The sequence below is a fragment of the Odontesthes bonariensis genome, chromosome 6, assembly GCF_027942865.1.
Source record: "Odontesthes bonariensis isolate fOdoBon6 chromosome 6, fOdoBon6.hap1, whole genome shotgun sequence".
Taxonomy (NCBI): domain Eukaryota; kingdom Metazoa; phylum Chordata; class Actinopteri; order Atheriniformes; family Atherinopsidae; genus Odontesthes; species Odontesthes bonariensis.
Genome location: NC_134511.1, coordinates 22,690,072 through 22,712,567, shown reverse-complemented (window position 1 = coordinate 22,712,567; position 22,496 = coordinate 22,690,072). Strand labels below are relative to the sequence as shown.

The 22,496-nt window shown below is 42.9% G+C and overlaps 1 protein-coding gene across 3 annotated transcripts in view; it reads left to right on the top strand.

Annotated features, from left to right (window-relative positions):
• Positions 1 to 22,496, top strand: part of emid1 (EMI domain containing 1) — a 57,406-nt gene that overhangs the window by 243 nt on the left and 34,667 nt on the right. For all 3 annotated transcript variants that reach the window (XM_075467970.1, XM_075467968.1, XM_075467969.1), the window contains exons 2-4: positions 89 to 428; positions 5,910 to 6,023; positions 7,346 to 7,449. In XM_075467970.1, the coding sequence (XP_075324085.1) occupies positions 238 to 428; positions 5,910 to 6,023; positions 7,346 to 7,449 (409 nt within the window). In that variant the 5' untranslated portion in view covers positions 89 to 237. The remainder of the gene's footprint in view (positions 1 to 88; positions 429 to 5,909; positions 6,024 to 7,345; positions 7,450 to 22,496) is intronic.

The window sequence follows — 22,496 nt, the reverse complement described above, 5'->3', positions numbered from 1 at the left end:
AGCTCACTCAGGACTTTAATGCTTGCTCCTTTATGAATTAACCGGTGTCGGATATTATTATTTGTAAGTGTGTGTTTTTCTGCTTCAGTTAAAAGGATGCGCGTCCACTCCAACCGACCCGGTGCAGTTTGACACATCTCCCCCTCCGATCTGGACTCTCCAACCGGTCTGATTTACCAAGCGGAGCAACTTGGGACTCATTAAAACTTCTCTGGTCATACTTTTAATGCCACTGAAATGGGATTAGGCCACCGGGAGAGCGTGTCCGCACTGTGCAGAAAAAGTTTGCTTTGGACTGTGCTGGTACTCTGGATGGCCACGTTTGTTAACGGGACCTGGAAGACGGGACTTTACAAAACATATTCAGCCGGGACGCAGCTGAGCAGAGACCAAGCAGCAGCCGCTCACACCTCAGTCTATCACAAAAGGTAAGGCACGCACCCATCTTTGGCCGCTTTATATAACTGCAGTTAGATATCACACCACATGGTTATTGTGTCTTGTTTTATGCATAAAATAACCGTGACAGTCTTTTTAAAAGCATTGTGTGACTTTTACTCAGTGCATGGCTCTGCAGAGCTACACCCTGCCTTCACCATCCATCTACCAGCCCCTTTGTCTTCCTGACAGTTGGTTTCCTTTTTCCTGTGCTGGCAACAGACATTACTCTGCTTAGCCCCGTCCTCATTGTTGTCCCACCTCCGCTCCGTGTGCCTCCTTGGAGCAGCTCCGCTGTCCCTGAGGTGCGTTGTGTGCTCTCCCTGCAGCAGGAGATGGAGCAGCAGCAGCATCATCATCTGCTCCTTCTCTACTGTCAAGCCCCTGTGGAAAGCATCGCCTTTTGGTGTCCTGGTCTGTTCACAGAAAACCTGCTGCTACCGTCATCTTAAGGATGAGGGAGCATTGATCTGTATGACTTTAATGGAGTGGTCAAAAGGGGGATGAGATGGTCTCAGGAAGTGATTGATCTCCCGGCGTGACAGCAGTGATGTTGATCAGGCCATTTTTGAGGGAGAGTCTCTAGACTAAACACTCAGCCAAGAGCACCAACCAGCTCTGGTGTACTGTTCTGTTCAAAGCCTAGTCATCTTGTAATGATGAGAGAGTGGTTCCCATCTCACAAATATTTATGCTGCTGCGCTGTGTGTGTGTGGGCTGGAAGTGGCTTGAGGCAGAAACCCCTCTCTCTGGTGAGGGTGTGTCCAGGTGGCTCTCAGCGCGGGCCCCAGCCTTGCGTCGCTCCACCGATTCACCTCTCTGCTCAGTTCCCCTGTCCCCCACAGGCAGACATTTGTGGACATGTTTACCAAACAAAGACAGCTGGGACTCTACTGCATCTGGGCTTGTTTTGGGAAGATGTAAGTGTTTGTGGCCGGTTAAAAGGCAGAGGTAGAATAGACGGAGAGAAAGTCCCTGGTCTGAATCAGCCTCAGAGGGGTCAGTGGGTTTTAGGTGACACACGAAGAGATTAATGTCTCAAAATCACCTGCTGTCTGGCTTGAGCTGTGTAAGCAACATTTACAGCGTGTCAAAATGTCAGACAGTGGCCAAACAGAAATCAGAACGCTTTCTTTTGAGACTTGACATTCAATGATGAGAGCAACTTGGCATGAGAGTTCAGGCAGATAGGTTTTCAGTTAAGCAGACTGAGAAAGGAATCTGCCACAGTAAGGCCTTTGCTAACAACACTCTCCCACACCAGGGCCGTCTGATTATAAAAATCAAAGGGGATTGACAGCTTGAGTAATTATTGACTGGCCAGGTCACTCTAGAGTAGCTGATAAAGTGCTCGCCCACCCTTTTCTTCCCCGATGACTTAATAAGCTCAGAACACCATGGGCTTACTGATGTAGATCGTTCTACACTTCGTGTCTCAGCCACTTCTTTATCCTCCCTTGCTGACTTGTCATGGTCTGACAGGCAGTCTGAGCCCCGTGGCCGCCTTCATTCCTCACCCATCTTAACCAGATCCATGTTCTTGTTAAGCATGGGAGTGGAAGTGACTGAGATTCCAGTAGGTTGAGCCCTGTGTGGCTTAAAGTAGATTTGTCCTTTCATATGACTTCAAACACTGTTTGCTGTGACGTAGTCTTTGGATATCAGGAAGCTATCGTTGCACAGCTCCATTTGTTTCTGATGGTTGCTGATAGATGAACTGGGATGACTTTGAAGGAATTTGAATCTTCCCAGATATAATATAATATCCCAGATATTCCCAGAGATTAAAGTAATTCCTGAAAATGATCTCTCTCGCTTTTCTTCCTGAGGACATCCACCGCAGTTGTTGTAGATTTTGCTTCCTGTTCAGGGTTTGTTTCCAGTTAGGACAACTACTTCTTCTACTGAATCACACCCACTAGTGACCTAGCCTATACCACCACCATCTCGCAACACTATGAAGCCTAGTTTATTTACTTCAAACCAGTCAAAGGAAACCTGTCTTTCCTTTTCAAAAGATCACTTCAGATTCACTTCGCTTCGAAATAAAAACCCGACTAATGTTGTGGCTGATCAGCATATGTGAATTCATCATTTGAGTACAATTCCTTTTTAACTTCCACCCTCAAACACTGGAAGATCTACATCCTTGATTCGCGCACAATGGAAGCTCACCGGTGTTTGCCACTAAAGTCTTTGGTTGGGTCTCGTGGTTAATTGTAAAGAGCCACTTTGCTCTGACTTTCAAAGCTTCACTGTGGTGCTTTGATGACCTTACGCTCAAGGAAACCACGCAGCAGCTGTGAGCCTGCGCCCACCGGCTCTACTATTCTGTATAAACTTATCATTTGATTACTCCAACAATACAGACTGGATATAACTCTTATTCGACTTTACTTTTTTTACACTACTCACTCATAGACTACTCTTGTTCTCTCTGTTTTCCTTGAAGCTGCAGGTTATATTGTGAGGAATGTAGTTTCCTTCTCTCTGCATACATTTCACCTTGACTTGCACTCTCTATTTGTCTCTTTATCATTTGTTGTTGTACCACATTTATCTTATGCCTCCTCTGTGTCCCAAGAGACCAAAACTGCCTCATAATTGTTTTTTCTTTTCTTTTTCTGTTCCCATTGGAAGCTTCAAATGCGACCTTTATGAAGAGCTCTCCTCTCCTCTCCTCTTTTCTCCTCTCTGGTCCTCTCCTCTCCTCTGTCTGGCCATTTGCCACATCAGTCTTTTGTCCTTTGTTCTCCCGAAGTATTTTCCCACAGACAGAAATCTAGAGAAATTCCTTCAGATTTCTATCCTCGCAGCATTTCAAAAATATCTTTGAGTATTCAGCTTTCCTCCTCCCACTGTACATGAATGGATGTTTGGATGGAAAAAGAGTTACTGAGATGTTATTCTTCCAGAGTCTTATCAGCTTTTGCCCTCATCAGCCCTTGTGTCAGTTCACACGCTTGTACCTCCCAAGTTCTTCCTCCTCCCAGTCTGCTGCCGAAAGTGCACCAACTCAGTGGCACGATGACAGACTGCGCGGCATACAGGGTGAAATGAGGGCACACACTCTCTAACAAGAGTGCAACATATAAGCCTTTTTTTACTCGCCTCCTGTCTACATTTGCATACATTACATTTAAGGGTCCAGCACTCTTTTGTTTCTCTCCAGTGTCTTCCTACCTTGGCTTCTGTAGCGCCGATGAACAGATGGGACAAAGCTGTGATTTCTCTGGATTTCTTCCTCGACGGTTGGCTGTGGCTACGTGTGACTGTGAGATGGCTGATGATTTATTTAGCTTGGGCCCGGCATTCAGAGTGTGCCATGTGTGCTTTGAGACCTGATACTCACTGAGGGCCTGCTTGGGGTTTTGCCAGTGAAACAGCATGGTGCTGGTGGACTTCGCATTTCATAACACATGGGTGCCTCGGGTGAGAGGAAGGTGTTGACTCTGAAACATTTAAAAGTCAAAGACTAAGTGCGCTGAGCACCTGGGTTTCTTTTATGCACAGGAGTTTTCAGCAGCTTGTCATTAGAGGAGAAGATAGTCTAATGATATGACCTCCATCCGTCATTTCCTCTTTGTTCATTGCATATGTACAATGCAACGAGAGAGGGGGAGACCGTAAAACCCACCCCCCACTCTTTGCACGTACCCCCTGGTGGCAATCTTGGCTGTTCCCAGGTGAAACCTCCACTCAGCCTGGGAAACTCAGATGTTTATCTGTTGGGTCTGGAGGATAAGTGGCAGGGAGGAGTCAGGGTTTGAACCCTGCTCCCACTCCTCCCATCGTTCTACCTGACCACAGTTCCTTCAAAGTCTGAGAGCTTCTTTTTTTTTTTTCCTCCAGGAAAAGCAATCAAAGGATAATTATATAGATCCATTTTCATTTTTGTAGCCTCACAGCTGATGGATATACTAAGATACACAAAGGGCGGGCTTGTATTTGAATAACTTGTGACAGATGAATTCCCATACTCAGTTTACTTGGGAAGTCTATGATTAATTCAGATAATGTTGTAATTTTGCACAGTTCAGCCTTCTTTCAGCAGTGCCTACAATACTTTCTTTCAGACTCAGATGTTGCCATTTTAGCTGTCCAGAAATCAGCAGAAATATTGACAGAAAAATCTGCTCTGCGGGCAAATTGAACGTTGCATGACTTGAAAAAGACAAAATCATTGAATTCAAATAAAAATATCAAATCAAGAAGAAAACTTGTGCAGTAGCACGCAAACATTTACTGAGCTGCCCCCGCTCAGCGGCTTAGGTCTGTGTGTGCGGCCACCACAACATGTGGGGATTGTTAAAGGGAGCTGGTTCAGGGCTGCTTCACATCCTCTGCCTTTGGCGGTTTGCTTTAGTGTAAACTGTCTCTGATACACACTAACATATGGTCTCACATATTGACAAACAGACTTTGGCGGGAACAACCCATTACTCCTGCAAACACGCTGGCGGCACAACATACAAAGTGTGTTTTGTGCTACGGCCCTCACAGTCTGCTTTTTGGTCTCTAGAGATCCTGTCTATACATCTATTGAATGTGTGAAAACAGGCCAGAGTAAATCTTTCCTCAGGTCTCTTCTAGCCTTATGAAGGTAATGCTGTTTTGGTAGCATTTGGTAGCTGAGCAGCCTCACTCTGTTTTCCATAAATTAAAGCCAAGTGCTCTGCATTAAGTCGCAGAATAAGATGAAAGCTGGCTTTCTAAATAAACCTCTCTCAGTAATATCTCTCCTTAGGTATCAGCAAGACGCATCTGCTCATGTTAAAAGGGCTCTCACTGAGGATTAAACAAAACCAATTTGCTCTCATTCTTCTCAAAAATGAATCTTTTTTTTTTTACATAACTTGATTACTTTCATAAAGTTTACCGAGCCCTTGATAGAATATCAAACTTTGCCTCTGGAGGCTTAAAAAATTACTGCTCTGTGATAACATCCTCTGAGCTTCACCTCTGACCTTCACGTAAGCTTTTTTTTTCCTCTTCACAGTTCAGTTTCTTCACAGCCTCAGTGAGTCCTGACAATGTCTTACGAAGCCTCTGTGGGAAGGGAGTGAACTCATGACCCAGCTGTAACCTGTGGTGAAAAACCTTCATCTTTGTATGAGACCTATCGTCCTCTGTATTCTCTCCGGAGGGACTCCACCTCCTCCGAGAGCTCTAATGCAAACGGATGTGTATTGATAGAGGACAGTGTAAATACGGCCCTCAAAGCACTCAGTGTGAATCTCGCGGCTGATTAAAACCATGTCAACATCATAAGGAAGTCTCAAAACAAAAGGAAGGCGGAGGGAGGGCTGCAGAACACTGAATGTGACTGCGTGGTTGATTAGCTTTTCTGAGGGTGCTATATATTCTACCGTAATCACTTTGAGAACTTAAGGCAATTCTACTTCTTTTATTCTTCTTTTCTTTCTCCCGCTCTGTATTTTTGACTTTTATCGACCTGTTTATCTGTTCAGGAACTGGTGTCCTCATACAGTCACTAAGACAGTGACCTGCCAGGTGCAGAATGGGACAATCCTCCAACGGGTCTACCAGACATGCCGCTGGCCACAGGGATGCTCGGGAGGCAGGTGAGAGGACAAGGAGATGTTTCAAATACTGCTACTTTTGGACCACACTGTCATGAACCCATTAAACAAAAGATCACACTTTAAAATTCTGGCCAGTTATGACAACTGTAGAAATTTGAGTGTTTACTGTGTTGGTCATTTGTACAAAAAATGTTGGGACACTGTGTAAAATGTGAACAAAACCATAACGCAATGATTTGAAAATCTCACAAACCAGTGTTTTATTCACCTTGGAACATAAAAAACATATCGAATGATGAAAAACAGACATTTTACAAGTTTGTGGAAAATATGCTCATCATTTCAAGAAACGTTGAGGTGGCGGCAAGAAAAGGTGTCATAAAGCCTTTTTTTTTTTTTTTTAGATAGATCTGACTCCAATGTTCTTTAGGATTCTTTGCTCATCCATTGGATTTCAACCGCTGAGCTTACTTGTGGGACAGATTGCTCCCACCCCTATGTGCGAGAAACTAGTATAGCACCTCTACCAGTATGCCATCATCTGCAGTTATAGGTGTAACATGTTCACACATGTCCGTTAAAAAAAGAAGCTCAGTAAAGAGCAAAATAAGAAATAGATCATCTAGGTAGTACAGCAGTCTTGCCCTGAAGGAGGGACAGAACGGAGTCCCAGATCTTATTAAATGTATTGCCTTTGTCCTCGTTATAGAATCCATAAAACAAACTTCTTATCATTCACCATCTCAAATGTAACTGCCAATCCTTTCATACTTATCTACATGCTGCAGAGAATTTATCCCTACTCGGACAGCAACAAGATGACCAGGCAAGGAACAAAAAGTTCTCTTCCAGCCCGTGTTGAGATTACATAGCATGCTCATAGCAGAAAACAGGAAAAAAATATCGACAAAACAAAAAAAAAAACAGTGAAGATTCTCCCTAGTTTAGTAAAGTCTATGCTTTGTTTTAAGCCGTATAAAACCCAATCTGACATGAACAGAAGAGTAGACGTTTCTGCTTGGACAAAATATGACACATTTTTGAATGACACCCAATTTTTTTGCATTAGGCTTTGTATGAATAACAGCTGTTTTTATGTTGTTTAATTTAGAATCAAATCGATGGTAAGATATCTGAATGAATCAACCTAAATCAGAGCTTATCAGGATTCTTTTACCAAGAACGTTTCACAGAGGTTTAGACATTCGGAGTGAAAAATGAAAATCTTAATGTGGCAATTTACACAATGTGAATAGCAAGGTCAGAGAAAATGAGTCATTATTGTCACAGTGTCTACACGCACACCTGTTATTATCTGTGTGTGTGTGACGGCTTCAGATTCTGTGTGTTTTTTTTTTCAGCTACAAGACAGTGGTCAGACCTTCGTACAAGGTGGTGTACCGCACTGTGACCTCCCTAGAGTGGAAGTGCTGTCCAGGATTCAGCGGCGCTGCCTGTGAAGAAGGTAAGCAGCGACAGAAGGAGGCTTTTTTTCAGGCACATGCTCAGAGCGCTGACAGAAATTCATGTCACTTAGGGCTTTGGGGAGGTACCAACATCACAATGTTGGGCTGGGGAATGGTTTGGGGAAACCGCTGAACCCTCTCGGTTTTTGCTTTCTGTCTGTCACCGTGTCGCCATTTCTCCATATTTCTCTTCATTATTCATAATCCTCAAACGGTGTTGCTTATCACCATTCCTCTGTTTTGCATCGCTGTCTCAAAGCCTGCATCCAGCTTTTCAATGTGCTTGCACAAGTCATACTTGAAAACAGGAGTGATTTCCATTAGGCTTACATAAGGCAGCTTCTGTCTTCTAAATGAAGTTAAGAAATAAGATCCCTCGGCCTCTCTTGGTTGAGTCAGATACCTCCACTTTATTAATCACTTTCAATGTCATCGTTCCAAACGTCAGTGTACCGCGTAAGGATTTGTTCTTTTCAGTGGTTTTCAATTTTATGATCCAACTGGAAGAAACTTCCTCCTCTTAAAGTGCCATGCAAGCGCTGTTGTTTTTATTATTTGACCACAGTAGCTGCCCACCACAAACACACACACACACACACACACACACACACACACACACACACACGCACACACACACACACACACACACACACACACACACACACACACACACACACACACACACACATACACACACACACATAGTGTATAATGACTTCCCCTGGCACTAGTCTGCAGGTCTCTGCAGTCTGGGGAGAAGGGTGGAGCGTCTGTTTATGTCGTGACCCTGAGCTTGAATGGGTGTGACATAAATTGTCAGGCGATGTATCACAAAGGACAATAAATGTTTACAGTGGTTAAAGTGGTCACTTTTTTGTGGTGCTGAAAACAGAGGCTTTATAGCTGTTTTTTTATACCCTCACTGTCAGGTGAACAACCCTTGGCCCTCCCACTGTTCTGCGGTCTGCTGCAGAGTGGCTTCAACTTGAGAAATCTCTCCAGTTTTCCTGCTGGCTTGCACTTGTACACACCAAAAATGCCTGAATATCATGCTTATTTGAAAACTTTTCACACCCTTAGACATTGCAGTCTTTACTTAACAAAAGGAGAGGAACACAAAGTGAAAGTGAGAGGAAATTATCCAATTAAGCTGTTGGCGGAGGAGATTCCCCTCCAGTTGTCATGGCAGCAGGGGGCTGTTGAGCCAGCGGGGATGCAAGGATTAGCCACTTATCTGAGTGTCGTTCCGGGTGCCTCAGATCACAGGCACTGCTGAGTGGAAGTGACAGGTCCCATTCACAGGGCCTTTACTCTTCGGCAGCATGGATGCTATCCAGGGCCACCAGGGCTTTGTTCAGCTCCTGCCGCGTGAGCAGAACCCATTGCCAGCACAGAACCCGATAGCACACCGCTCCCTCTACTTCTGTGCTTAAAGGAGAAATGAAAGCCCGCTGCCGCACGGGCAAAACTGGAGACTGCATCATACTTCAAAATGCTACCGTTGCGTAGCCAAGTCAAGTCAAAGTGACACTCCTTACTGAGTGGATCCGGGTTTTAAATCCAGGCTCTTAATACCTGTGTGTGGCTCCATCTGCAAATATCTACACATCTCTTGACAGGTTTAGAAATGCCTATGACTTTAACTTGGAGTTTAGCTGAATTTAAAAAGCAGAGTGATAAAACATGTTGAGATATATAAAAGAACATATAACTTCGTCCTATTTCTGCTTTCAAAATCCTTTGTCTAGGTCAGACATTAAAAACATGAATCTCAGATAGGTGTGTACACCTCTAATGACCTCTTCTGGAATTCAAGCTTTTGTAATATATCTTTGCTCCCTTCGTTGCTTTTCCTCTGCTCGTCTGCTTCTGACAGACTGTGGAAAATGTGTATGATCCGCTCATTTAATCGCGCAGTACTGTTCTTAGTTCCACCTCTCTCTTACGGGGCCACCCCCAAAAGCCCCCGGTCATGTCTGGCTCCCAAGACCGGCTGGCATTACAGCATATCACAATATCCAAACCAGCAGGACTGTGGGGCTGCTTTAAGATTCAAGAGAGGAGAGACAGGCTCTTGTAAGCTGCAAGCAATGTCACAGTTATATTTCAAATGTAGATGAGAGACTCTTTTTTTCTGTCTTGTGACCCTCTATTCTCTATTCTTTGCATTGTAATGCAACAGGCCCAGTCTGTGGTAAAGATAACATAGCTCTGTTTAAGTTTTGGATTATTTGTCCTCAAAAGCAGAGCAGCAGTGTGCAGAGACATATGAGAGATAATTCTGGCGAAAGAACTAGGCATGCTGTCATCGAGTAGTTCGCAAGCTTGCGAACATTTTTGGCCTAATACGTTCAGAGTGAAGGCTCCAAAAGCAAAACATTACATCACACCCGCGCTGATAAACAAACTTACTTCATCAGTTAGAGTAAGAGAATACTGCATGAAGCAGGCACCTTTCACATTTGCTCTCTTTCTCCTTTCTCACTCCAACCTCAGGACTTGGCTGGATTTCCAGGCCAGTGGTGTAATTACTGGGTCCTAATTGTTTTCTATGAGGTTTGGGAGATATTGTCTTACTTTTGGACCTGGAACACAATGGTCTTTATCTCTGATTGAGCCAGAAGAAAAAAAGAAATAGAGCTAAGTATTTGCAGATGGCGGCACTTTCATAGCCAGCCAGAAACAGGGATTTAATGTATGCCTGGTTGGTTCTGGCATTCCAAGTAAGTAAATGCTTATTTTCAGTTGGGGTACCTCAACTTATGCTACATCAAACATAAATATCACAATTACACCTAATTTAGAGGCAATTCTGTGACGAGAATATCAAATTTATCCCATAAAAGCTACATTATTATATTAAAGCTCGCTCTTTAAGCCTCAGAGTGGTTGTACAGACTCCCAGCACAGCAGTGAAGGCTGATTTTACACTCAGCAGAAACAATATTAACATACCTAGGAATTTTTTTTACTCAATCTTACTATCTGCTAATTCTGACAGTTTCCTATAAATGTAAGGATGGCACTATGACACAACAGGTGATATGTTGGCCTTGATTTGATTCAAATGGGATGAAACTTGAAAGAAATATGGCCGCAGCTTATCATAGGAGGAAGCCGCCACGCAGAAAACATATGGCGGAATGTAGACTTGAATTAGCACGGCTGTCAAAGCTCTGCCAGCGGGGTTCCCATCTAGCCATATCTCGCCGCCAAGCGGAGGCTGTGGTTTTTGGGTCACAATTACGATGTGGCTGGGAGGCAGAAGCACGCTGTCTGTAATAAGCCGCAGATATGTAATCTGTGTTTTCACAGCTCAGCGTGGCTTATCTCAGGCCTACACACTGAGCCTCGTGATTTAAACATCAGTCAGCTGCAGCTCGCCATTAGCAAAGGAAGAGTGGGAGTGCGTGGTCGCCTTTATACAGTATGTGTTTGCCAGAGTCAACGTGTGGGTGGGAGTGTGAAGGGTTGAGGATTTGTACATTGAGGGATGCAGCTGTTCTCAGTGATTAGTTGCTTTAATGGCAGTAGGCTTTCGTGGCTGTGAGTGGAGGGACTCCACCCTTAGGTCAGAGGCGAGGGAGCCGAGCAAGAGAAGGTGACCTCCACTCCCACTCCTGTTAGACCACACAGAGTCGCACTGTCAAAGCTACAACACGGGCATTACTTAGCCCCTTTTTCATTTAGACCTCCTTCCTTCTTTCAGTCACATTCCTCGGTTCCCCTGCGTTCGCATAAGCAGGTGTTGGATACTTTATGTTATTGTCTTTTGCTTCACTTCATTCTCAAAAAAATGATTTGATGTCAGATTTTGCTGCTCTCAAACCCACATCCACATGTTTCTACACTCAGGAGACGACGTATATGGCGCTGCATGAATTGCATACATGGCAGGTTGAAGCCAGAAAAGGCCACAGCAGCTGATATTCATAGTTATGTAAATGGCCGACGCACAAGCACCGAGCCCAAATTGGAAGCAGCTGAACTTAAGACAAACTGGGCTGAAGGCCCCAGATGAGATTAGACATGGGAGCGTCCAGCCCTTTCAGCTCTGTGGAATTGTCATGATAGTCATTAATTAACAAAAAACAGCAGTGAAAATACCAACCAGAAAAGCCCCCAAAAAAGCAAAGCAAACAGAGCTGGATAGTTTTTACTTTTCTTCTTTCCTCTTTTCTTTGCATACCAGCCTCTGATTTATGAAAAGGTTTTGGTATTTGCACTCGGTTTGGGAATAAATTCCAAAATTAAACTTCATAATGGGGTTTAGGTCTTTAAATTGTAATATAGACTAATAATTATGATACTACTACTATGGCATTAATTGAAATGTTCCATTTTAACCACATACAGAGCACAGACTATACAGCAAATCCCCTGCAGGCTGTGGTATGATAATGATGGAGTCAAAAGAACTATATTTATAAGTTCCTCGAGTTTTAAGGTTTTGAGGTTTTTTAATGCAACCAGGTCCATTTAGGAGAAATTATAAATCATTTTAACTATCCAATTTGTTTTGTCTGTACCTGATTTCGTGTCTCTCTGCCTCACTGTTGAGATAACCTCATCTCAAATATAAAACAAATGCCCCTATCCTTCCAGAAATACAGATGCAGGATTTCACTGGGCCTTCTTTAAAGTTTCATACACACTTAGCCTTGAATCTGAGTTAAGTTTTATGTATCTGGCCCCTGGACTGGAAATGTCTCTTCAGCTTACTGATTTATTTATTATTTCCCAAGACTTCCCCCAGGGGTACATTGAAAACTGCTTTTCCTGCAGTCAGAAAGAGATAAAGCGGGTCGAGTCAGCAGTGCGAAAAAAGAAAACTTTAAAGGATGAAAATAGACAAACACAAACCCACAAATACACACGCACATGCACAGGTCATGGCAGCTAGAGTATTCTTCTGTCCCCAATAAAGCAGAGGCATTTCCCCTTACCCTGTTGTATAAGTGGACTTGCGTGCTGACTGAGTGATACACAAGCAGACGGCCACTTTACAGCCTGACAGATCACGCCATCACGAGCAGAGAAAGGAAAGACGCTCTCCTCCTGGCCTGGTGGAGATAAGACCAAGTGACCTGGAGACAAAGCTTTTATCTTGTAGAATAATGAAGAAAAACCTGGAAAAGTCCTGCCCTTTTAAAATCCGCTTTTGAAGCGAAAGTGTGGACTCCAGCTCTCTCATCTCTGATCCACTCAGCAACTGATGTCATTAAAGTTGCATTAACCCCGTCTGCTCCCTGACTTTCAACATATCACCATCTCTCAGCTCGCAGGAAAGGAGTGACATGATGTAGGCGCTGCATAACACAGCACTACTGTTCTTAGGTAGGCTCTGTGAAGGTAATGAAACATATTTGAAGTTTTTACGTCAGTGCTGAGACAATAGCAGCATTGATGGAGCAGGCAGGCCCAGGGTCTTCCTGGTACCCGACTGCAATTTGCAGCCCTCTGAAAGTTAGTAATCACTCTGATAACCCTGGACTTTTTATATCCCACCTCAAATGTCATAACTCCTGCTACTTAACTGCAACTGTTTATTTGATAAATTAATTGATACCAACAAACTATGGCAACGTTGTCATGGCCTACTTATTTCAGGTCCTCTTCTCATTCTAGACCAGACTACAAGTTAATACAAAATGAGACATCTTCTTCAACAGTTTTGAAAGTCCACCCATTCCATCTATACCCTTTTAATCCAGTTCAGGGTAACAAAGGTGTTGGGGCCTATCCCAGCTGCTTTTAGGCACTGGGTGGGTCACCAGTCCATCACAGACAAACGAACAAGCACACTCACTCTTAGGGTCAGCTTAGATTGACCAATTACCATAGCAACCGATGAGAGCACCTGCAGAGAAGCCACACATGCACAGGGAGAACATGCAAACTCCACACAGAAAGGCCCCAGGATTGGAACCCAGGATTGTCACAAACGGCTCAATAATCGAACTCCCAGAAAAAAAAATAATCACACTTTCACTTACAGTACATAGTTCAGTTGCATGTATTCTTGTAAATCCAGTTAAGTCTCACACTTACTGCTTTCTCAACCCCTCTGCCCAGTGATATCCAGACCACAGAAACATGAAAAACACAAGGAAAATAGAAAAATGACATCATTTTGTGGTTTTTTTCTGTCTGCCACCCAGTAGTCCTGATGATCTAGCTGCTTTTTTTTGTCACTGTTATAGATTTAAAAAACTTATACAACAACACATAAGACAAGTGCCAGTGTTGTGGCACAGTGGGTGGGGATTTTATGAACCAAAACTATAAAACGTATCCACTTCCATGTATACTGAAGCACAAACAGGCCACCACATCACAGTGATTTTGTTGTGATGACATCATTTATGGCCTCCTGCTCTCCAACCTCTCTGGGTTTGGTCTCAGTTTCCCAGCCACTAAACGCACTCCCTTTGTATAACCTGTAGAACTGCATAGGTAATTGCCCCTGTCTGACTTTAGAGCAGTTTTTTTACATATATTTCCATATGCTCATGTGGTTGATTTGGTCCTCAGAAGGGATGAGAGGAGTGGTGCTGATGGTTGTGATTAGTGCTGGATTCAAGACGAGAGTAGAGAGGAGGTTTGGATGAACTTCGCCAGCAGTTGCTCTGATTGGAGACATGCCTGATTGGCTTTTCAAGCTCAAACCTGCCTCAAGCGAGGAGCAGGGTTTCCCTCAAGGAGACAGTTATTTTGTCCGATGAAAAATTACCTCACTTAACTAGCAAGAAGAATAAAAAATAGAATATTTAACTGAACCGCTATTCAGCCAGTAAAGTTTTTTTTTATTTCTTTTTTTTCTAATTATGTTCTTTGGGGGAGCATTTTATTGCCTTTGTTCAGAAACGAGCAACTAGCATGAAATATATCAAAGTGACCAGCGGATTACTGTTAAAGAGTTCAGCCAGCCAGAAGTCCAACCAGAGACTCTCTGCAGACCACATATGCACCCTAAACACGGGTATCAGATTGCTCCACAGCTGGCAAAGCCGACTTGGCAGTGAGTTGTTTTGATTTTACAGTGACACCCAAGAGAATTATGAGAAGTTTTCTTTTGGAGCTTGTAGTTGTTTAATTTTTTATGTGGGCTTTTCATTGGTGTCAGTCAGGCAACGAGTTGTGCAAAGACATCGTTTATCACAATTTCTATTGTGATCCAGACTGAGCTTCTCTCAGAACTGAGTACTGAGAATAGGTCAAAATCTTTTTAAAACATTCAACCGAACCTTCGTCTTTATAATCTTTATCATCTTAGCTCCACTATTGAGATGACCGATACAGTATTTTTAATTTTCTATAGTATCCTGGATAGTCTTTGAATGTAAAAATGTTCTGTTTAGAAGTACAGTAACACAGTCAGTTCACTCACAGCCAAATTACTCTTTGGACGTCCGCTCTCGCGCAAGACTCGTGTGAGGTAAATTTCATCATTCTCACCAGTTCTCAAGGGTCCACCAGGTCCCTCTGCTACCAACTGCAGGCAGCCCAAATATTTTTTGCGACCGGGCGAACACAGTGCGCTGACCACACAAGTGCCTGGATTAATCTCCATTCAGAAAAATAAATATCTCAAAGACGAGGAACAGAAGAACAACATTTACGCTTGTTTTGAGGAGACTTTGTTGGAGGATCGCTATTATCCACACAACTACAATGTACTGCAGGTCAATGACATGCTCAAGCATGAGAAGCTGACTGAAGAGGTAGTATGAAAAGGGCCACCTGTATGTCCCACTTGGTTCACACACATGGGCAGGGAAACCATGTTTCTAGCCTCGCTCTGAACTTGTCTCATTGTTGACACATTCAATGGCCATATTTTGATTTAGGTGGGATAATGGAGCAAGAAAACCCAGAAGACAGAAGATTGAATCCCCTGTGGAGCTGTTGTTTTTAGACTTTTGTTTTACATTTTTTGTTTCACTTGCTGTATGGTTAGATTTAGGCTGCAGAAAAAGGTTCGGTTTTACAAAATATGATGGCTCAGATTAAAGTACATGCCACTCGTGTTAGACAGCACACTTCCCCCCTTTGTAACAAGCATCACCTCCATTTTCTGGTTTGCAACAGTGACGAGTCATGTGACAATCATGACATCAGCAGAGATCACTCAGATAAGGTATATTTGTTTCTGATGGCGAGGAAGTATTCTGTCTACGTCTACTGAGCTGCCCTGAACTTTAGTGAATGAAGCTGTAAAATAAAGTGATGGCAAGACCATACTTCGACATGCAATGAATTGGGAGTATTAGTTGAAAATAATCCTGCTCTGCCAAATACCACAGTTTTAAATCTGACTCCATCAGCAAAGTTTCCGTTTGGATGCACGTAGATGGATTTTTACATCTCACAAATGGATCACACTAAACATGTGTGATTTTTAGAACGAGCACATTAAGGTCCTTTACTGTCTTGCATTGTCCGAGGTCCAGTCTGAGGGAGGTTACCTCTTTTACATGTAACTAATTCTGGGCCATTTCTGAAGAGACAAAACTTAAGCCCAACCAAAGATGTGCATACATGTGTGCATGTCTTCACACACAATGAGGTTTGTTCATGCAACAGCTCTGTACAGGCCACTTTACCATGACGCGGCATTTCCTTTGTGTTCACCCAGAGACACACATCTTGTTGAGATAACCTCGGGAGCGCAGAGCGATGTGCACATTGTTCAGGCAGTGTGGTCCAGGTCCGGTTTTTGAGGTTGTGGCATCTATGGTGTGGCTGATGAGGCAATGTGAGGGCTCAGAGCCAGAGAGGCACAGGGGGGTGATCTCATTAACAACCCGGACGTACCACTGAACCTCTAAACCCAGGTCCGCATTCCGTCCACTCCACCTCCCTCTGGGACACATCCAGGGGGGCTTTAAATGCACCGGTGTTTTCACTGGACCCTCGCCACAACCAGAGCCGAGCTGTGCATAATGGCCCTCCCTCCCCCACCTCAATCACGACCATTAGTACAGTCCATAGAGGGTGTCTGTGTGTTCCTGCTTCTTCAGGTGTTTATGGTCCTCTCAATCATTCATGCCGAGTTCACAGCCAGGACCTGGCAGCAACAAGCACTCAGGCTTTAACAAAAGCACACATTTAAGGCCTCTAAAACACCTGCTTCCCTCAAGCACAGACACATACATCAAGCCTAAACAGACAGACACATGACTCACTCTAAAATTAAACATGCATTTTTACACCTCAGATGACTCCGGTCACTCCAACATGAAAAAAACTGTGAGCTCAACCACTCGCTAGTGCAGTCATTGCTCTGTTATTTCATTAGGTCAGCCCAAATGTTTCTTTTTTGTTTTTCCAAGGCCTCCATCTGACCTGCTGGAGACAGTGTCTTATCCTGTAAGACAATGTGGGGTCGGTTTGGGGAGACGCCTTGGCTGACAGCCATATCGTGCAGTCATCAAGTTACAGAAAGTAACCAAATGTAAAACAGTTAACAGTCGTAACACTGTCACTGATAATATGGATTTATAATTTGCTATACTGTATGATTCAGCACAGGCTTTTACTTGTTTATAGCACTGTGACAACAGCAGACAGGCCATATATTATCAGGTCATATTGTACTTTAATCGTACCACAGCAAGCAGAAGGTTGGCTTAGCTATGAGTTTGTTACAGAGTAGAGGAAGGCTGCTTAAGTTGCTACAAAGGCATGCTAAAGCTTCAGCATCCTTTGCAAAACAGTTCTATCTCTATGACAAGTTCACTGAGATGATAAGATGATTTTAACATTTTTTTCAACTAAAATCATTTTATGTTTCTTTATTTCACAGCCTCAAAATAACCATTAAAAAAAACAGAACTTAAGTTGGATTCTTGATTGATCATCTCCTGTGTTTTACAATTGGTCTTTTTTTCTCCAGTTTACTTTTGCTCTTTGTACCCAAAGAGTTTGGTTTAAAACAGCACTTTTTCACAAAGTCAGTAAGTTCTGTTTGGATGTTCATTTCCAAACTTTTGATGTTGAATTTTGTGCTGAGAATTCAGTAATTTTCCTAATAATGACTCCTTCACGATGGCTGCATTTGTGCAGGTATTGCTCCACAGTAAAACAATGCGCCATCAGCAGACTCTTTTAAATCTAGAGGGTCTGTTGCTGTCAAACTGAGGCTTTTATTTGCCTCTCTGGTGATCCTACAAGCAGCTCTCTTGAAATATTTTCTTGGTGACGATCACCATTTCTGATAACTGTCATTTTTTGATGATATAATTGGTTAATATATCAAGAAAACAGAAATGCAAATTGATCAGTGATGGAAATTAAATTCTTAGTTATAGGAGGAAGTAAATCCTGCATACAGGTTCAAGTCTTACTGGGGGAACTCATTGAAGTGACTCCAGCACTAGGTTATTTGGTTAAAATTCTCCCAAAAGTTTTGTGCAATTTACATTTCACTTATTAGAAACTTAAAAAAAAAAAAACAATAAAATCAGACCACTATTTCTGTTAACTTTATGTGTTTTGTTAAGTATCTGTCTGGTATGGATATGTCAACTTGTACAGCTCAGAGGATTGAGTGTTGAAGTGCTGCCCGCACACAAATTGGCTACTCTGAGCCCTTTCAGAATGGTTACCCTCCTTGGACATCCCCCATCATTACATCCTATTTACAAAAGACCAAAAGGATAATTCTCAGTTAATGTGTTTTCTATGAACTCTTCACTTTGCCTGTGTAAACCTAGATACTCCAGTAAACAGAGTTACTAAATCTGCAGCCAGATGGGTCCTCGACCCAGAGACAAAGTAGAGAGTTACAGTTTGTCCTGAAAGTCTAGGCTCAGCACTCGCCCCTTCTCTTCCCTCTGGCCTCACTCATACGGGGGGATAATCTATTCCCTTGCTGTTAGATGGAGAAGGAGATGAGTGTGTAAAATGAGAACGGCTTTACTGGTGAAAGGGTGGCATAGCTCCAGTGGGACACGTTTCCCAAAGTGCTGCCAGGTAGAGAAGGCGGAAAGAAGGATGTTTTTCTTCCTCTCTTGTTGTCACAGGCTGACACTTGCAAAGAGATGGGATGGCACTGTTGTTTTTAAGCCAGACGAAGGAAAAATAATATAAAGGACGTGGGGAGAAGGGGAAATGAGGGTTTGAGGAAATGCCTGTTCATGTTACTGCTAAAAGGACAAAGAACAGACTGAAGTAATAACCATGATGAGCATCATTCGTGCTCTCTGTAAGAACCATAACCACAATGTTCATTTTAGGTCATGTATCTTTTCATAATGTAACCGGACCAAAAAACGTTTTAAGTGATATCAGATTTGTGGCTCCCTTGTCTTTGTTTGCTCTGTCTGACCCTCTCACAATCGGTGCACCGCCACCCCCTGGGTGTGGGTGGATAATCATAGGGATGCCAAGGGGGTGAAAGGGCAGAGGATTGAGGGGTGCAGAGTTTGTGCTTTCCTGCTGAATAATGGCAATCATTGTTCCTTAAGTGGCAGCACTGTCTTCAAAAAATTTCTTGACATGTTCTCATTCAGGGTCTGTCTTAAATTTCTGAGTCACCTCTGAGCTTGACACTATGAGAGTACAATGTGCCTCTTTTAGCTCCATGGTATCAGCAAATCATCAGAATGACTAAAGGAAAGAGGAGTGGAGGAGTGCTGTGGTCCTACTGTCCTCTGTTCCCCACATTTCTTTTGTTGTTCACTTTCGGATTAATATCTATGGCCGGCACTAAGACCTGCCATAGATACGTCAAACTGTTTTCAGGTGTAATCTTGATGGAAGCCTCACACACTCCAAGATCAGCTTTGTGAAGGGAGAGGGCACACTAGGAGATGAATTACAAACATGGCTCATTCATCCATCAGATCAGCTCTTTTTGGAATTCCTTTCCTCTGGCCCCAATTGACAGTGCAGAAACTTTAGCCTCAGCTCCTGACAGTTTCCTTTTTGTTCCAGAAGTGCAGCTGAGTTTGCTGGAGCATTTCTACGGGCTCCTGGTAATGATAGAGGCAGTTTCTTTCAGCAGCAAGCAGCTACCCTCCTCTCAAACAACCTGATGTATCAGCGCAAGAGGCTGCGCAATGGATGGTGTGGATGGCTACCACCAGCAGTTTGACTGATGTTACTTGAATGTTGACGTAGAAGGGGGAATGACGTTATATTATCTGGCTGTCTGCATAAGCTTCATTGTGCAGCGCTGATCTGAAAGCATGCTGCCTTAGAGGACCATTATCATAAAAACCTTTTCTAAAACATCCCAAAGTAAACTCTCCAGAAGTATTTCTAACCCCTAAGCTTTGCTGAGCACTGAGAAGTCATATTTGGCATCACCAATCGCAAAATCTAAACATCACTGAAAACTTTCTGGAAGGTTTTTGAGCCCACAGTTTATGTTTCAGAGTCATCTGTCCCACGTACGATTTAGGCCTTGATTGAGGAAGGGAAAGAGGCGCTGTCCAGCTGCTGCTGAATTATCAGCATGTATGAGTCACATAGTGACCATTTCAAACCCCTGTTGAAGAAGGAAAACTGTCATATTGTCATATCACTTATTTCTTACTGAAAAACATGAGCAGAGGAGAAGTGGGTCAATAAAACTTAGTTTGAAAAATTATGGGATTACAAACTCTACATTCATAGTTTGCTTCACATTATTTGTCTCTTATGTTTAGATCAGACACACACGCTTTTAGTTCCATTACTTGCTGTAAATTAATTTTCATTTGTGGGCTTCACATTGTTACAAAATTTAAATTCATATCGTCAGTTAAGCCCAAATTATCCTGCAGGACTGTCCTCTCATGGCTGTAAGAATTCTGATTTCTCTCTATTAAGAACAAGTAAGAAATAATGTGATTTTATTACAGAATTGGCTACAAAACAGTCCTTTTGTTCATCCTGACAGTCATCTTGTAACCCAAACCACAGTTAGTCTTGAGTCTTGAAGTAAGTCCCCTTGATGCCAAATCATTGACTGCACACAGCAGACCTTTGAAAATGTCCTGTGAAAACACTAAGTATTTTATGTTGCAATATGAGGCCTCGTCGGATCAAGTTTTAGGAATTTGGAAGTCTAATGAACATCTTGAATTCTTTGTAAAAACCATTCCCACACAATGTTTAGTGTGGCAGTGTACATTATCTTGCTGAAAGTGACCACTACTGTTGGGAAATCCTGTTGCCAAACTCCCAATGAATCCCAGAGTCCACAGCTTCCAGCAGAACCTTTCCCAAAGCATCACAACTTCTCCGCCAGCTCACCTTCTTCCCATTATGTGTGCTGATGTGGTGGTTTCCCCAAGTAACATGAATAAGCTGCAATGCTTTCTAACATTTTTCTGTAATAGTGAGCCTTAAAGGGTTTCTTTGTGAGATCAAACCACACAGGTTAGATATTAAAGCCCGCGCACTGCCAACACGCGACAAGACCCAACAGCCTCTTTTCATGTGAATCATGATAACTGTTACTCTCTGACTTCTCATCCTTAACACTGCAGAATTAGGGAGGAGGCTCTATTGTGAGGCCTAAAACTGGTCAAAATGACGTTCGTTTTCCACTTGTGTGGAGTCATGATGTCATGTGTAATTCTGAAGCTTTCGTGGTCTTGTAGATGGGTGTATAATGACTTTTAAAGGCTGCCTCGCCCTAATTTTGTTCCCTGTGATTTTTAACGAGTTCATAAGTAGTTTAACATTTTGCAGATAAAGCAGATGCAGACCTCAAAGTCACCACAATTTTCACTCATGTACTGTGTTTATATTCTGTTACTAAATCTTTCAAAAGGACCCTTAACGAGTCAGTGAAACATGACAAATAGTACGAGGAGCTTGTAAGACCTGCCGTTGATGCTTTTGGCTGACAACTACAACTTGTGCTCCTTTGAAAGCAGCCGCCTTGTATTTCAACTTGTCTGTGGTCTACAGCTGTGACTTTAGAAGATGTTACAAGACATCACTTGGTTTCCCCACACACACACTGTCCAGATCGTCTAGTCCCACAGCTTGATATATGTTGGACATTAGAGTAAGACAGTGGAACGCATCCATCCTGGTTTTATCAACTGGCTGGAGAGATCAGATCAGTCTTTGCCAAGACCCAACTCACACCGCTAGAGATCAGTGACAAAGAGGGGAGGACAGAAAGGATACATGCATCATGTCTTGATACACTCACACTCACAGAGATACAGATGCTGCACACATACTCGCATGGGAGACACATTTAGCAGAGACGGACCAGATGCTTTATGTCAGCGTGTATGTGTCAGAGTGCCCTGCTCCCTCTGAAGGAGGACGGGTTAATCTACGGGGTTTGGATCTCAGCACGTCGCCATGGCTGCCGTGACTAGGACGGCTCTGATAAACTACCCCCCCTGACCATGGGGGGTCTCGGCTGTGTACGATTTCTGCCTTTAAAAAAATACGAAAGGCCTCTAACACCATAAGTTTCTTATTGACCCTTGACTTCTTCCCCAGCAAATCTTGATAATGAAACTTTGTCTACACCTCACACTGCTTCAATAAGACCATTTGTCTCCAAATGACCTTTACGCTGGAGCAAAGATGATATAATGGAAAAATAACATAACTATGTGTGTATAATATGATTGATATTATGCTGATGATTACTGTGTGTAGCTAAAAAGTGTAACAGACTAATTTTATAGTATAATCTATCAGTTGTAGTGATGTTGTCACCACCTTATATCCTCTAAGTCCCATCTCCGGATCAGTAATTGATGCTGTATTTTGGCATTGTATTTGATATTTTTTCATTCGTATGAATTTGATATTTAACAATGTTTATGCTGACATGCATGTCTCATAAGTCATTTTACAAAAGGGACTCTTAGAAAAAAGAAGGGGAAAAAAAACTTCACAAGACATTAGATCAAGTGTCCTTCTATCATTGCCATGAGCACATTTCCACTTCTCACATCAAAGAACCACTATCAAAGCTGATAGTTGGTAAGGCAAATCCTTACCAAAGCCAGTTGGGAGAAGAAAAAAAAAACTTTTTATTTGAGAAAAGCCTCCAGTAGGGCGGATAGTAGTGTGGTGG